Source organism: Saccostrea cucullata, unplaced genomic scaffold (genome assembly GCF_032062105.1).
Source record: "Saccostrea cucullata isolate Sc308-1 unplaced genomic scaffold, CSIRO_AGI_Scuc_v1 ctg29, whole genome shotgun sequence".
NCBI classification, from domain to species: domain Eukaryota; kingdom Metazoa; phylum Mollusca; class Bivalvia; order Ostreida; family Ostreidae; genus Saccostrea; species Saccostrea cuccullata.
Genome location: NW_026936770.1, coordinates 407335 through 423957, shown reverse-complemented (window position 1 = coordinate 423957; position 16623 = coordinate 407335). Strand labels below are relative to the sequence as shown.

General features: G+C 33.8%; 1 protein-coding gene across 1 annotated transcript; it reads left to right on the top strand.

Moving 5' to 3' along the window:
* On the top strand, positions 1–15864 carry LOC134246543 (uncharacterized). Its single transcript, XM_062728928.1, has 18 exons — positions 1–28; positions 716–921; positions 1767–1841; positions 2040–2184; positions 3380–3500; positions 3737–3830; positions 3980–4057; positions 4678–4829; positions 5076–5219; positions 5517–5672; positions 6297–6438; positions 6572–6691; positions 6855–6906; positions 9278–9436; positions 9787–10201; positions 10313–10341; positions 12979–13130; positions 15613–15864. The coding sequence occupies exons 1-18, from the start codon at positions 1–3 to the stop codon at positions 15670–15672; spliced, it is 2328 nt and encodes a 775-aa protein (XP_062584912.1). The 3' UTR covers positions 15673–15864.
* The last annotated feature ends 759 nt before the right edge of the window (positions 15865–16623 follow it).

Here is a 16623-nt window from a genome sequence, read left to right as displayed (position 1 = left end):
ATGTTCATGTTTGCTCTAGTGTCATGGAGTAAGTGAAGGCATCTAACTTCTCGAAAGACTTTAAACAGACAAACTAACATGAAGTCTTCCCTCTATCTAGAGAAATGATATCATTCATCATAAGAAATAGAGGATATTCAATGTTTTGTAGTTGAATATGGAATTTATTTCACGAGTGGGACAGGATTTTTGATATTTTCACGAGTGCGAAGCACGAGTGAAAATATCAAAAAATCCTGTCTCACGAGTGAAATAAATTCCATATTCAACTACAAAACATTGAATTTTCTGTTTATTACATTTTAAAAAAAAAAATCTTTGATTTTTCTTTTGCCTCTGTCTTTTTGTAATACAGTCATAGGCTCGTGACGTCATAGTTGAGCGGTTGAGACGTCATAGCTATGTGAAGTGAAAACACTGTAAACATGGATTTAGCAACAAATTTTTGGCAATTTTGACACTTTTATTCGCTCTCAGAATGGTTTATTTATTTCCATCTATCCTATAATAGGTCAAGGAAGATTTTTTTATTGCAATCTTCGTTTTGGGAAGGGAAATCGAGAGTTTTCCCACACTTCTGATATTCGTCACACTGTGACAGGATATCATTTTGATATCCTTTCACACTGTGACAGGATATCATTTTTATTCAATGAATAAATTACAGTATTTCACGGGTAAAAATGTAATAATTACTTTTATTCATTCTTTCTAGACGATGTCATAGTGAAGATTAGAGGACTTAGTGATGACGGTATAAAATTAACAAATGGTTCCAAGCATTTATCACTGTCCGTCAACATCAGTAATGATTTTATAGACTTTGATCTGACCTGGAATCAAAAACTACAAACAAATACACCTATATACACAACTAATTCAAAAGGAATTGTAAAGATTCAACGTATTCAACAATCAAAGGTATAAGAGACTAAACAAGGTTTGCATTAATTATCATTAACGATATAGGTCCTCAGGTCTTTTAAAATTATTATAGATGCCAAAATTCAAATATGTATTTGTAATAGACTAATGTACGAGATATAATCCTTTTGGCGCAGTGGTTAAAATATCCGCTCTTACAGTGTATGTCGCGAAATAAGGAGTTGATCCTAACTTCGCTACTAGTATTTGAATCCACGATGTAACGCGGGGACTGGACCTTCGAATGAGACCATATATAGCGAGATTTCATGGTACAGAAGATGCTTGCACGAAAATGAAACCTCAATGCTCAAACGCCACAAATGCCAAGTACATCTTTAAATTTGCAGCAAACGTTGGCAAGTGAACTCACAATAGGAGTCCAAAATTTTCTCGAGGAGAGTTTGAATAAACAAACAAACAGACAAAGCAATTTGCTATTATTTTTGGGTTATCGTCTGTTCCTCTATTTCTTGTCATAACTCATTACTATGATGTATTGCTTACTTTGAATTCATACTTTGAATTCATACAACCAATATAGTAAATACAGAATCAAAATAATACCCGTACTTTCTAACTGATGGTGTTTCTTTTCTAAATATTGTGGAAATATTTTCTCTTGTCATTATAAACTTGACATTTTAAATTCAGAATGACTGGAATTTAACAGACACTGAGATTTTTTTTTACATTATATTACACCATTATGAAAATTAATGATAACTTGATGCTAATCTGTAATCGAATAACTAACCAATTCTCTAGCGTGTCATACCATATCTCATTTCTCTTTAAATCAGAAGGGTGTCTTTTAAAGACTGGTTTTATCCATTGAATAGGAGGTCAGATTCTATCAGGACGTGAGAAATGGAGCATCCTTAATGATTATGTCCAATAATTCCTACTTATGCATGGTATGTTGAATATTGAAAACAGGGTATTGCATGTATCTTGTAATTAAAAGTACGAACATGAAAAACCAACAAAATATAAACATAGAATAATAACTAATCAACTTCAAATATGCGAATTGAGTCAATCTAATTGATAGATTAGTACATTTCTATGATTTGACCTATATTTAGTTTATCAATGTTTCGTCCGTTATTTAGACAGGGATATTTCTATACAGAAAAAGTGAGTTTATACTGGAACCTGAATTAGAAGATTGCCTCCAGGTCAACGATAGAGACAAAAAGTACAAGATCACAGAAGTGGAGAGGTCACATGCATCGTTTGCTGATGCTTTGAAACCAAGTGAGTAAAAACAAACGTGTTGGTTAAGTTTTGTAGACTAATTTGTTTCTGAATCATATATTAACGTAAACTTTATTTTTGAGATGAAACATATGGAAAAAGGAACAGTATTCAGTCACTTGTGAGAAGGTCTTACTACAAACATATTTGATTATGCATAAAACATATGGAGATAACGAATTGTTATCAAGATCAAAAGTCCATAAAACAATACAAAATAGGAGTAGAGCAAACAGGGACCTCCAAAACATCAGAGGTGGGATCAGGTGCCATGGAGTGAGCATCCCCTGCTGACCGGTCATAACCCTGTGAGCTCCTTATTCTGATCAGAAAATAATGGAAAAATCCGTCGTCAACTCAGTGTATAAATAATGGACTGACAATTAGTATGAAAAACGTCAGTCTACATTTGACTCAATTATAAGTTGTATTTGCTGACAAGGTCATTGTATCGACCATAGAACTTACGAAATGATTACATGTACTTTAAACAAGACCTCTGATATTCTTGTTTCATCTTTTTTTTTTTGTCAATAATTAACCTCGTTTTAACAATTTTCCATATGTAGAGCATACTCTTGCTTATCAAATCAACTAAGAAATATGAACTCCGTATGCAGGTGATGAAGGGTATATTGCTGTCGTAAGTTTTAAAGTTGTTGACTTTGGTAAAACCATGTGATTTCAAATTGTCTAAATTGTTCCTTGGAGTTTTTAAGTATCCACATCTGAATTACACAGCTTCTTGAATATATTGTTGCACAGTACTTTTGAAGTTTCTCCTTCACTACTGTTAATACCTCACCGTTGAATTGAGGTAGAGGCTTGGTTGAGCATTCACTGGAACCTGCTATGTATCTTTGCTTGTAATGATTTTTTATGAAGTTTTGGAATCCATTATAGGTATGGTTGTTCAAAATCATTTTAATCTGATATTCTGATTTGCCTACATTCATTTGTCATGTGAATATCAAGCAGCTTTGAGTAAAATCTTCCCTAAGTACGAGACAATATCATTTTTTATTCATACTTTGCTTCTAAGATACATGGTCACTAACATCCTGCAATGAATGAAAATATACAATGTTTATTAAAATGCCAAATTTTGAAAAATAAGATTCATTTATGCTATTGAAGCTATTCCTTTAACAGAATCTCCGTAAATAAAATTTAATAACGTGAATACTTTTAAAAGCAGGGTTGGACCAAGGTGGACGTATCCATGGTATTAAGAGCAGAATAAACAGGAGAAGAAGACAAATAGATCACTACAAAATAGAGTTGTTCTTTATCATCGATTACTCCATCTATTCGTAGTAAGATCCTCATGGCTTGACTGTAACCAACTTTATTTCATCAAATTTAATTTCAAATTATATTAAACCTACTTCTTTTCTTGATTATTTAATTTTTGTCATTGTCGTGATATAAAGAGACCTTGACCTATGAAAAGTGTTTAATTTGAAATTTTAAGATTCCACTCTATAACAACTGTTCACCTCTGGAACAAAGAACAAGAATTCAAATGACATTTTTCTTTTCTATTATATAGTTGGTATACACAAAGCAAAGCCTCAAGTGTAACTTCCAAAGATGAAGGGGCGAAAGAAAGTATCCGACAGTTCTACTCTTTTGTTATCAATGGGGTAAATGGAAATTTTACAACTTCGTTGAAAATATTCAAATCAAATTAAAAAATTTGGACATAATAAAATACCGAAAAAAAATAAACTTTTCTCATTTGTAATCAGTCTTCCAATGTATTCATGAATGAACAAGACATAATATTTTCCAGATGGACGTTCGTTACAAAAATATCCAAACCTCTTCCTATACAATATCAATTCTGTTTTCTGGAATATACATTGCTGACGTGAGTACAAATCGGAAAGAAGACGTCTTGCTAATTTAATTGTTGCTTGATTAATGTGCTTAAAATAACCACTAGAAAGTTATCCCTCTTTGCATATTGGTAAGTCATTCTAGGAAATAAATATAGATTTTTGTATAATTCATTTTAAATTCTCTGTTGATTGATTTAATATTAAGAGAAATTTTTTTTACAAGATAGAATTTAAAAATAAACTTCTTAATCAGTAGATAAATTTAAAATGGATTATGATATGAATTTTGGGTAAATAATAAAAATGTCGAGTGACTTTTGTTTTGAATATGCCATTTAAATGTACAGTGAAACTTCAAGTTGTCTAATCCAACTGTTATGCTTCCGAAATACTGTCTAAGACTATATTAACTGTAAGTCCATTTTAAAAAAATAATAATTTTAAAAAAATTCTGATCTAAAATATTGCCTTATCTGACCAATTTCTTTGGAACCAATGGCAGATCAGACAAATTGTTCTGAACATGGAATAAACAAAAATGACAGTGAAACACATATAAAGGTAGAAAGAATTTTGTTTTATTGTGCTAAAAATGTATCTTTTTGATTTGAAAAATTTTCATCTAATAAACAGTACCATATTATTACAGAATGCCTCAAAATCCACCTTCACAGAAAATAACAAAATTTCATCAGTGTCTGGTACACAAGTTGACTCTAATGTAGCACTCACAGCCGTGACGTCATGGTTACAGGAAACTTCCGGGTTACCTCAAAATGATCACGCAATGATGTTTACAAGGTATGATTGGAGTTTATAATTCCTTTAAAATATAACTAAAGTACCTTTATTGAATATATTACTGCTTTAGAATCGGCGAGAGATACACATACGTTCATTCTTCAAATTAAGTTTAAAGATGTACAACAACAAAAACATTCAATAATTGTCCTCCAGTTTCAAAGCAGCTTTTTAATTTTATTTACAAGTAGAGTGTAATAAAATTGAGGGTTTCTTTAATAACGGCTACCTGTTATTTGTTGATAGATACGACTTTACTAAGGATGGTTCTTCAGACGTGGCAGGGTTAGCCTGGCTTGGAGCTGTATGCACGACCAAGTCTGTATCCGTAGCGGAGGACCACTTTGATTTTAACGTTATCACGACTGCAGCTCATGAATTAGGACATGGGTATTCAATCTAATATTTTTCATTGTGATATAATAGATTTTTAAGGGGTCACCTTTGAAAATAACAAATACGCCATCAATTTTTCAAAAAAAAAAAAAAAAATTGATACGTAATTAAATGTTTTTCATTCTTAAATAATGAAGGGTGTAATGTCTCTAATGTCTATTTATAGTCTATTTTGATAAAAGAATTTAACAACGACTTTTTATACTTAAATTCCATTTGATAAGAAACGTGAACAAATGATACAATCATGAACTGCTAATTAAAAGAAAAGCGTTTTTTCTTAATTTTCAGATTGAGTGCTGAGCATGACGGAAGTAACAATGCTTGCAGTGGTAACGATGCCTATATAATGGCCGCAACCTCTGTTCCGGTGGATAATCAAAATCCCTGGAAATTTTCCATATGTTCCACCAATTATTTCACGTCCTTCATCGACAAATTGAACAGGTAGATTTTCTTTTGTAGGTCACTCACAGCCCACCGTCCAAAAGTAGCAAACAACTACACGTTTAATCATGATCAAAATAGCTTTCATCGTGTTCATTAAAATATCTGAAAAGAAAGCACAAGAAAGAATTGAATAAGATCTTGTTGTAAAATATTAAAAATTTGATTGCATCTAATCACCAAGTCAATGTGAACCTAAAAAAATCCTAGACCAATGGCTGGTAGTGTAAATTTTATTCGTCACAAAAAGCACTTTTAATATAAAGATGAAAAACATAATAATGATCCGAACTTTAAAAAAAATATATTAATCAACATTTTGGTATGAAAATAGACGATATATATATATATGACGGGAATGCTTTAAATTCAGTAACACTCGAAAAAAGAAAACATAAATGAATTATCAATGCAGAATATAAGTTATGTGGATCAATCAAGCTTAGCCGAAATCAAAATACAATACGCTGATAAATTTAAAATTGTTGAACAAGTTTCAACCTTAAAATATAAGTTAGTTTGAATGTATTTTCTGCATGGTTGTTTAATATGCAATGTTTATTTGTAATTCATTTACCACTCAACAAAATTTATGTATCTTACCTAATCAAATCAATATAACAGGGAAAACAACAACTGTATGACGGTCTTAAGTCCAGAATACAACCCTGACGCACTAAAACATTACACAGCGCTCCCTGGAGAGATATTCGATGCTGATGCACATTGTCGACATATTGTGGGCTCAGGATCTTCATTTTGTAAGGTAAAGCTTGATTTTATAACATCCCAAAAATGAATAAAATTTCTGATAAATCGATCGATAACAGAAAATGTACGACTCTATAATACGAGAATAAGAGTTTCAGTTGGCCAGTGTTTTTGGAATCTTTGTCTAGGGACTATACAACCAAAACTTCACATCCATCTGTACCAAGTTATGGTGTAGGAAGACTGATGGGAGTGGTTTGTGCGTCTCAACTGTGGGAGGGGACGGACTTCAATGTGGAAATAAAAAAGTACATAAGTACATCCAATCTGCTGTATTCACACCTAAAATGCAATAAAATGCTTCAATTTCATACACTTCAAATAAAACTGAAATTGACATCGCTTACCATTTCCACTAGATATCAAATGAAACCTGTAATTACATACTTAGATTCGGATCTTTGATTTCAGTGGTGTATCGCTGGTGTGTGTAAAAGCGATGAATGTGCTCCTCCTGGGGACGGTAAGAAGAATATTCTATCATAGACTAATCAAGTCTGACTGTTGCTGTATATTTACATCCACTATTTTTTCCCCTTTATTTCTAATGAAGAACATTGCCAATAATCAGTGCATAAACGACACTAAGCAAACCATACATTATATTATATTAATATAAAAAATGTGAGAAAGTTTCTGATTACAATCATGAAACTGCGCTTAAATACATTATAACTGTTTTTACAGAAGCCTGTAGGAACATTATTTCATACAAATACAATATAATTTATGCTATTTCTGGGATCGTACGACGATTTAGCTCCAAAGAGGAGAATAAAGTGAATATATATGAATATAATACCGATAATATTGTACTTGTACAACGAGATTGGCTAAATCGCCGTAACGACAAAACATAACCCATCGTTTTTGTGGACAGGTAGATCGTATTTTGTATGTAATAGTTGAGAAGTTGATTCTCATGTAATTTTATGCTATTTTTTTTTTGGGGGGGGGGGGGCAGATTGCATAATACTTAGTGAAGATACTCTTTGCTTGTCAATGTTTTCTAGTCTTTTCTGTCCCCATTATTTGTACAAGTTTTATATTCGTCATTTTATAATGAAATGAAATTTTTTCAGTTCAACACTGTGTCATCGGTTTTTGCTTTTCTCGTTAAAGAATCAAGCTTAGTCAACTTGGCAATGTATTTCTACAATTAATAGAACATAAATTGTTTATTGTATGATGCAATGAGTAAATGACGTAAACTCGTTAAGAAAATCACGTTATTTTTCTTGCTTACATTTCTGAAATCCTAGCCAAATGCAATGGGACATGCATGGTTTAAAAATACAAAGCTAGATGTTAGAATTAGACATTTATTTTCTGTTTGTTTTAGAAAAATTAATGCCTGGCAATAACATGAATCATCTATTTTGAAAAGGGGGTGTCATTGAAGCTGGAAGGACAAAGCGAAAGACATTCAATAGTTAGCCGACATAAAATAAAGCAAGAAGAAGGATATGGAGATAACGAACAGTATGCAACATCAAACTCCGTAAAACAATACAAAATAGGAGCAGAGCAAACACGGACCTCTGAAACATCAGAGGTGGGATTGGGTGCCATGGAGGAGTGAGCATCCCCTGCAGACCGGTCACAACCGCCGTGTGCTCCTTGTCATGATCGGAAAATAACGAAAAAATCCGTCGTCAGTTCAGTTTATAAATAATGGACTAACAATTAGTATGAAAAACGTCAGTCAGCATTTGACTCAATAATAAACTGTATTTGCTGACAAGATAATTTTGTGAAAAACTGACGCCCCCAATTATAGATCATGGCGAAGGTTAGATTAAAATTTTATAAATGCAAGTTAAACCCCAACCAAGATCAAGGAATGAAATTGTTGGTACCCAAAGAAAGGTCTTGTCACAAGAAATTCGCTTGTAAAATATGACAGCAATTTTTGGAAAGATTATTTTTTTCAAAAGTAGGGCAATCTCCGAGATGAACCTCTATTGGGAGAATGAAAGTACTTTGGGAAAAGTGTTATCAAAAGGGATTCATAAGTAAAATTGACAGCCATGGCACCAACCTTTCAATGGTTATGGTGAGGGGATTTAGACACAGTTGCAATGTTAACAATTTATATTTCTATATAATTTTAGATTAATGATTTGATAGAACATAGATTTTTTGCGAATTCAATGAAATTCTTCATAAGTTAACTTGCATTTCGATCAGAGAATGGTTGATTCTCGCTGTATGGGGTTCAGCTAACGACAAAAATCCATGCAATGTTGTTTTGATGTAGTTTAAGGGTAGCAAAAACCTTCTTTTATTTAAAATATACTGTAGGGGGGAGAGTTATTAAAACATTCTCCTGAACGGATCTGGCAAGAAAGATACAGTAGTATACATGTGTATTGCCAATTATTGAACTATATGTTCCTGAGTTCTCCTGCCAAACTGAGCTTGTTTTTGGCAAAAACCGCTAAAAACAAAATAATATCATGTAGAAGTGAAAATGTCATTTATTAAACTAAATGACGAAAGAAGTAAAACACAGTTAATAAAACGGAGGTCAGAAAAGGGGACTCAAATATTGCACATCTTAAGGTATTGCACAATCTGACCCCAAACAGCATATAATGACAATGTAACATGATGTACATAGGAAAAAAGGGGTCAACCAGACTAGATTAAGGAATTCAAACACTGTGATCTTTCACAAGGTATGTATTTGAAGTTGACCCCCTTATAAGCATCATAAGATTCAAAAACATATACAAAATGCCCTAAACTGCTGACTGCTGTCAAAGAGGTTGGTTAAGCAAAATAACAAAACGCCATTATTCCAATAACCCTGTGTCTTTTTCCCCTTTCAGAATCGTGTTTGTATGGAGATAGAGAAGGCAAAGTCATCGAGTTCAATGGAAATAATGTAACCTGTTCCTTTGAAGACATAAAGAAATACCCTTTCCTTTGCTACGACATAAACACGCAATGTTGCCGACAGTGTCAAAACTTCTATACCGGAATAACAGGTTTGGAAATGGTTCATATTTTTATGCAAGAGGTACTTAAAGACGTGATACAACTTATAAATGATTATGAAAGAGAACTATTTTAATCACATGTGAAATATGTTGTCCATTTAATTAGTAGCCGCATTCAAATTGATTTGAAGCTAAAGGTTATGGTTTTAAATATGACAATCTAAATAAATGATATACTTACGTATGCATCTGAGATTTGTTCTGGAAGGAAGTTTGTCATAAAAATTGTCTTGTATTCAGAATTGATCATTCCTTGAACACTTCTTCTGTCATCTTTGTAAGCAATATTCGTCATAATTGTGACCAAGTAATCAATTGCTTTTAAATGTTGCTTTAAGGATGTGAGTATGGAGACAGAACTTCTGGCTGCTTATCAATACACTGTCCAAACAACCCCGATGTCTGCTGTGGAACATGTTACAATGGACCAGCAATAACGACGCCATCAGAGGAACCAACAACACAAAGGTACCGAAACCCGTGTAGAACAACAGTAAAGCTTACAACTACTGAACAAACAACCTCGGTATCATCCAAAACAACACAAGCACCGTTAACAACAACAAAAGAAACGATAACTACAGTACAAACATCTTCAAAATCATCGACCACAATTTCATCATCCCTGATAACAACTGTAGCATCATCAGCAACAACAAAGAATATCGAATCGCAGATAACAACCAGATCACAAAGTTCAACAGCACATACTGCAACACCTTCCACAGCGATGGAGACAACGACAATACAAAAGTAGGTCACTGTTTAAACATCTTTGCTAATAAATGTATATTTATAATAGTATTTAATATGTTTTAAGTTTTGAGTTTAGTATATATCATACAGACTTTATTTCATTTGCAGAGTAAATCTTCCAGGAGGTATTTTAGAAAGTAAGTTGCTTGACTATTATTAAATCACTTGAGCCAAAGGCTCAAGTGAGCTTTTCTGATCACATTTTGTCCGGCGTCCGTCTGTCTGTCTATCCGTCCGTCTGTCTGTCTGTCTGTAAACTTTTCACATTTTCGACTTCTTCTCAAGAACCGCTGGGCCAATTTCAACCAAACTTGCCACAAAGCATCCTTGGGTGAAGGGGATTCAAGTTTCTTCAAATGAAGGGCCACGCCCTCATTCAAGGGGAGATAATCGGGAATTAATAAAAGTTTGGTGGTATGTTTTAAAAATCTTCTTCTCAAGAACCACTGTACCAGGAAAGGTAAAACTTATGGGGAAACATCCTCAGGTAGTGTAGATTCCAGTTTGTTCAAATCATGACCCCCGGGGATAGGGCAAGGCCACAATAGCCGACCAAAGTTTTACATAGAAATATATAGGAAAATTCTTTAAAAATCTTCTTCTCAAGAATAGCAAAGCCAGAATTGATCATATTTATATGGAAGCATCCTCAGGTCGTGTAGATTCAAATTTGCTCAAATCATGACCCCCAGGGGTAGGGCAGGGCCACAATGGCCGACCAAAGTTTTACAAAGACATATATAGGAAAATTCTTTAAAAATCATCTTCTCAAGAATAGCAAAGCCATGAATGGTCATGGGACTACTTTTGGTTTTAAAGTTTTCAATAATAAATCAATTTCTACTTTTTCCTAGCCATAGTGCTCAGGTGAGCGATGTGGCCCATGGGCCTCTTGTTTTTAAGTATTTTAGGCAAAAAGCTTCAAAACATATGAAAAATGTCATTATCACTATTTTTTCTTTATTCAATTTAGACATATCAAGTACTTGGTAAATAAACATTCTAAGCAAACTTGATCGCGAGAAATGCCAATATCTTTGGAAGGGTGTCTTCCCACTTAGCCAACATTTTGAAAATATACAGGTAAAACACAGGTAAATCTGTGTTGGCTAAGTGAGAATGGGGTGCAGGTGGAGAACAAAAGAAATTAATTACAGGTAGGCTATAGGCTGATTGAAGGTGATTAAAATATTTATTAATTTTAGTCTTTATTAATTTGAGGCATGTATTGAAGAACAGTTACATCAGATAATCAAAATTAAAAAGGTCTTTCAAATTATTTTATGTAAAAAAGGGCTTTTGTGTAAATTATAGATATCAAGAATTTCAAACAATAACCCATGGCAATTATTTTTCGACATTACATTTAGTAAACAGAATAAAATTCAGTCAATTAAACTTTAGAAACGCTAGGTTTACAAGTTCAAAATGGGTGAGAATTTATATTTGAACGTAAATAATATTTATCATATACATCTACACTTAATCTCTTTTCATGTTTAAGCTAATAGATATGCCATATATGTATAAACATGTAAATTTAGGTATAATTCTTATAAAATAAAAATGTATAATTATAGATAAATTTTATAAATTGTTTATAGTCTTTCCTTCTTTTATTGTTTTAAAAATGAAAAACACAGAATATGCTGCAACATGTCTTTTTTAATGTACAAACATTTTTCTAAAGAGAAATAAAATAATTTTTGTGCATTTGTCATATAGCAGAGTAAAACTATATGTATAGATAAAACAAAATGACAGGAATTCAAAAAAAGTAAATTTGAGGACCAAATGGAACTCAATATATAATTAAATAAGCAGGGTTGTGAACTTCAAGTATGGAATGAATACTAGCTGTGACAGTATGTAAGTTGATTTCTTCATCGGATAATAAAGCACTTTGTGTGGGCTTCTTTTACTGTTGTTCATGCATTACCAGGATCAAATATTATGACACTCAGATAAATATTTTTTAATCTCAAATGTTAATTATATTAGTGCATTCAAAATTCTTTCACTTTTCCTTTTTGTTTTATCATTAAATACTTTATTTCTTATAAAATTACTCTTGTAATTTTTATTAATATCTAATTCTTTTATTAATATTAACTTATTTATTTAATATTTAATTTTTTCTTTAAATGCAGATGTGTATTAAGTTTAGTACATTTATAAAAAAAAATATTTGGAACTTATTATTACTCTAATTTTATAATTATTTTGATTTATGTATTTTTACACCTTTCAATGGTAGTAGTTCTCAGGTAATCCATATATACGCGTACCTGAAAACAGACTATAGCCTGTTGATCACTCAGGTGTAAAAATCAAAATGTTGGCTACTTGGGAATAGGTTTTTTCAAAATGTTGGCTAAGTGGGAATAAACCTTTGGAAGTTAACACATATTTATTTAAAACCAAATCATTTCAAATGCTACAATTCTATAATTTATTCCCTGTGGATCTAATTTTTGCTATGTACGAGATACAAATTTTCAACATAAATCGTCATAGCGTACATAAAGTCATAAAATGGCAAACCAAGTAATCGTAGCAACATGGATTTAACGTTTATTTTGATTCCATTATAAACCAGCGGAAAAAGTTAGTTTACAGTTATCCTTTGCTAACTGCAGAAGAAATGTTAAGTTTGCTGCTAGGTTTATTTAATTTTAAAAGAGCCATATTTGTTGTATTAAAGGAAATTTATTAATAGTTGAAGATTTTTGTTCAATATTTAGTTTTCTAATATTAAAATGTTTTCATTTCAGAGTACCGAGATTACATAATATATGCAGGAATAGCTGCTTTCGTTTTGGTTTGCTTGTTCATTACTTGTATTTGCTGTCTCCATAAGAAACGAAATCAGACACGAAAGAAAGTGATGAAAACGCAACGTCATAGATTTACTAACCAAGCAATAGTATGCTTGTACTAAAGCGTTTATTTCCAATATTTAAAGAAAATGCTAGATGACAATTTTCTTAAGTTGTCTCTTCTTCCTAATACTAGTCAATACATACAGCCAACGGCGGGTTCGATCGGGCCACAGGGATGCTTACTCCTTCTTGACACCTGGTGCTTTTTATTTCACTTATTTCGCTTCTAAATTTACTGTGATATATCGAGTCGACATATGGAAGGAAATATCTATTTGTTATATCATTTCCATTTAATCAATGAAATGATGTACATATTAAAATTTGCATGCACCTGTCTATATAATATACTAGCGGAAAAAAGAAACTGTGCATTATTTCTTACATGAATAGATAATAAAAATAACACCGAACAAATTTTTATTTCTATTAATACTATTAACAAATGCATTCATTACAACAATTCATAACCCATAAACGTTAACGTCAAACAACGTCAATTTAAGAACAATCGAAAGACACTGGTATTCAAACTTGAATTAACAAAGTTAATAACGTGTGTGACCACTATTTGCATTCACGCATGCTTGACAACGGCGCCTCATGGATGACAACAGAGTGTTCAGAAATGCTTGGGGGTGTTGTTCCAGATGTAGGCTTGGCCTAAATCAGCCAACGTCACTGGCTGATTCGGCAAACGACGTAGACGTCGTTCCATTTCATCCCAAACGTGCTCAATCGGCGATAAATCAGGGGAAACAGCTGGCCAAGGCAAGACATCGACATGCTGTTGAACGAAAACGTGTCTGACTACACGTGCGACATGTGGCCTCGCGTTGTCTTGCTGTAGAGTAATGTGATTTTGCTGTCCCTGTATGAAGAGTATCACATGGCGCTGAATAATTTCGTCTCGATAGCGTGGGCCGATGAGACTTCCATTGACAATTTGTGGAGGGGTCCTTCCACGTGCTGTGATTCCACCCTACACCATAACACTACCCCCACCGAATTGCCGCCGTTGCACAACACAAATGTCTTGGTACCGCTTCCCAATGCGACAATACATTCTACAACGGTCGTCACTGCTATCCAAATGAAATCTGGACTCGTCCGTGAATAGAATATTGGCCCAGTCCTGTAGTCTGAATCGCAGATGTCGTGTGCACCATTTTAGTCTAGCGATACGATAACGTTGAAGCAGTACTTGGCGCACAGCTGGACGTCTTAGTCTGATGTTGCGCTCGCGCAGACGATAACGCACAGTTCTTAGACTGATTGGTCGAAGTCCAGGAATGCTTTTTACCAGTCAAACTTGCTCCTGGAACCGATTTTCAGGTGCACGAGTCTAATGCGCTTGTCCTGTCGATGCGACGTCACGCTAGAACGCCCAGAACGTGGTCGATCCCGAGTGTTACCAGATTGTTGAAATGTTCATAATAATTGGATGGTGTTCCGATGAACTCCAAAGTGTCTTGCAACGATATCTTGTGCCATTCCAGCTTGAAGCATCCCAACAGCAATATTACGTTGGTTTTCGCCTCGATAGCGTGGGCAGGTGAGACTTCCATTGACAATTTGTGGAGGGGTCCTTCCACGTGCTGTGATTCCACGCTACACCATAACACTACCCCCACCGAATTGCCGCCGTTGCACAACACAAATGTCTTGGTACCGCTTCCCAATGCGACAATACATTCTACAACGGTCGTCACTGCTATCCAAATGAAATCTGGACTCGTCCGTGAATAGAATATTGGCCCAGTCCTGTAGTCTGAATCGCAGATGTCGTGTGCACCATTTTAGTCTAGCGATACGATAACGTTGAAGCAGTACTTGGTGCACAGCTGGACGTCTTAGTCTGATGTTGCGCTCGCGCAGACGATAACGCACAGTTCTTAGACTGATTGGTCGAAGTCCAGGAATGCTTTTTACCAGTCAAACTTGCTCCTGGAACCGATTTTCAGGTGCACGAGTCTAATACGCTTGTCCTGTCGATGCGACGTCACGCAAGAACGCCCAGAACGTGGTCGATCCCGAGTGTTACCAGATTGTTGAAATGTTCATAATAATTGGATGGTGTTCCGATGAACTCCAAAGTGTCTTGCAACGATATCTTGTGCCATTCCAGCTTGAAGCATCCCAACAGCAATATTACGTTGGTTTTCGCCGAGTCATGGCATAACAAACGGGTAAATTTTGTCACAACTTAAGTGTTTTTCTTAACGAATAGAGTCCAAATAAACCTTATACAGTTCTTTTTCCAGACAGTTCTAGCCAGTAAAACTTGTGCGCACGAAAACGTAAATAAGCAACTTGTGCTCACTAACCATGAAAAGCCCGTGCATCAGAGTCGGGATCTATCCGATATTGTTAAAAAACATCACCTTTATCGATTGTTTACATTTTACTGAAATAAGCAATAAATATTGGAAAACATTACTAAATTTCATAATGCACAGTTTCTTTTTTTTCGCTAGTATATAATACTAGTAAAGAACTGACATTATTTTGTTTTTTATCTTTCAGAGATTCGCTGCCACCGAGCAAAAAGGACTCAGAAACAACCACAAAGATAGTAGATTTTGAGTTCATCGCATTGTGTTGAAAAAAAAACCCACCTGAAGTGTTTAAGTGTTATGTTAATTAATATAACCACAAATGTATTCATGGAGACATAATCAAAATATTTTATGAACAATTTTAACGAATCAACAAAAATATGAACATGTTTTAGCCTGCTCTCATGGTGTTATAAAATTTATATTTAAGCATTCTCGCTGCCAGATCATCAATAAGAATTTTTCTTTAATTTTCAATAGAAAAGTAAGTCATTTTTGTGTCTTATTTTGGTATTTTTTTCTGTGAATCCATAGAATTTATTATATATACTGGTAATATTATAGAGAAGGTTCATAATTCTCTTTGAGTGTTGTTCTGACATATTTTCCTTCTTTTTATCCGATTTTATGAGTTGCTCAGGAAAATTGAAGTTAACATCTTAAACCTTTTTTGCAGAACAAACACGGACCTATTATATGGAGATAACAAACAGTATTCCGGATCAAAAGTCTATAGAACAATACAAAATAGGAGCAAAGCAAACACGGACCTCCAAAAACATCAGCGGTAAGATTAGGTGGCAGTGAGAAGTAAACATCCCCTTTGGACCAGTCACATTCGCCGTGTGGTCCATGTTATGATTGGGTTAACGGTAAAATTGGTAGAGGTAGACATTTCCGTGTGTAAATAGATGCCGGTTGACGTTCTCGTACTAATTGTTAGGTCATTATTTACACCCATGAATAGTCTAAGGATTTTTTTTCGATTATGACAAAGGGCACTCGGCGAATGTGAACGGTGTGATCCCGACTGCTTAACGTTTAGAGGTCCGTGTCTAGATGTGCTCCTGATTTACTTAGTATATTGTTTAAATATAATTTTTATCTTGATTACTGTTTGTTATCTCCATATATTTCATAGACATTCACTTGTCAATTTTTAGATAGTAAACTTGATCACATACTGATTGGCGTAGAT

Coding starts and splice junctions, on each gene's coding strand:
- LOC134246543 (XM_062728928.1), top strand. CDS start 1: ATGTTCATGTTTGCTCTAGTGTCATGGA. Junction 1,842..2,039: donor ATAATTCCTACTTATGCATG/GTATGTTGAATA, acceptor TCCGTTATTTAG/ACAGGGATATTTCTATACAG. Junction 5,220..5,516: donor GCTCATGAATTAGGACATGG/GTATTCAATCTA, acceptor CTTAATTTTCAG/ATTGAGTGCTGAGCATGACG.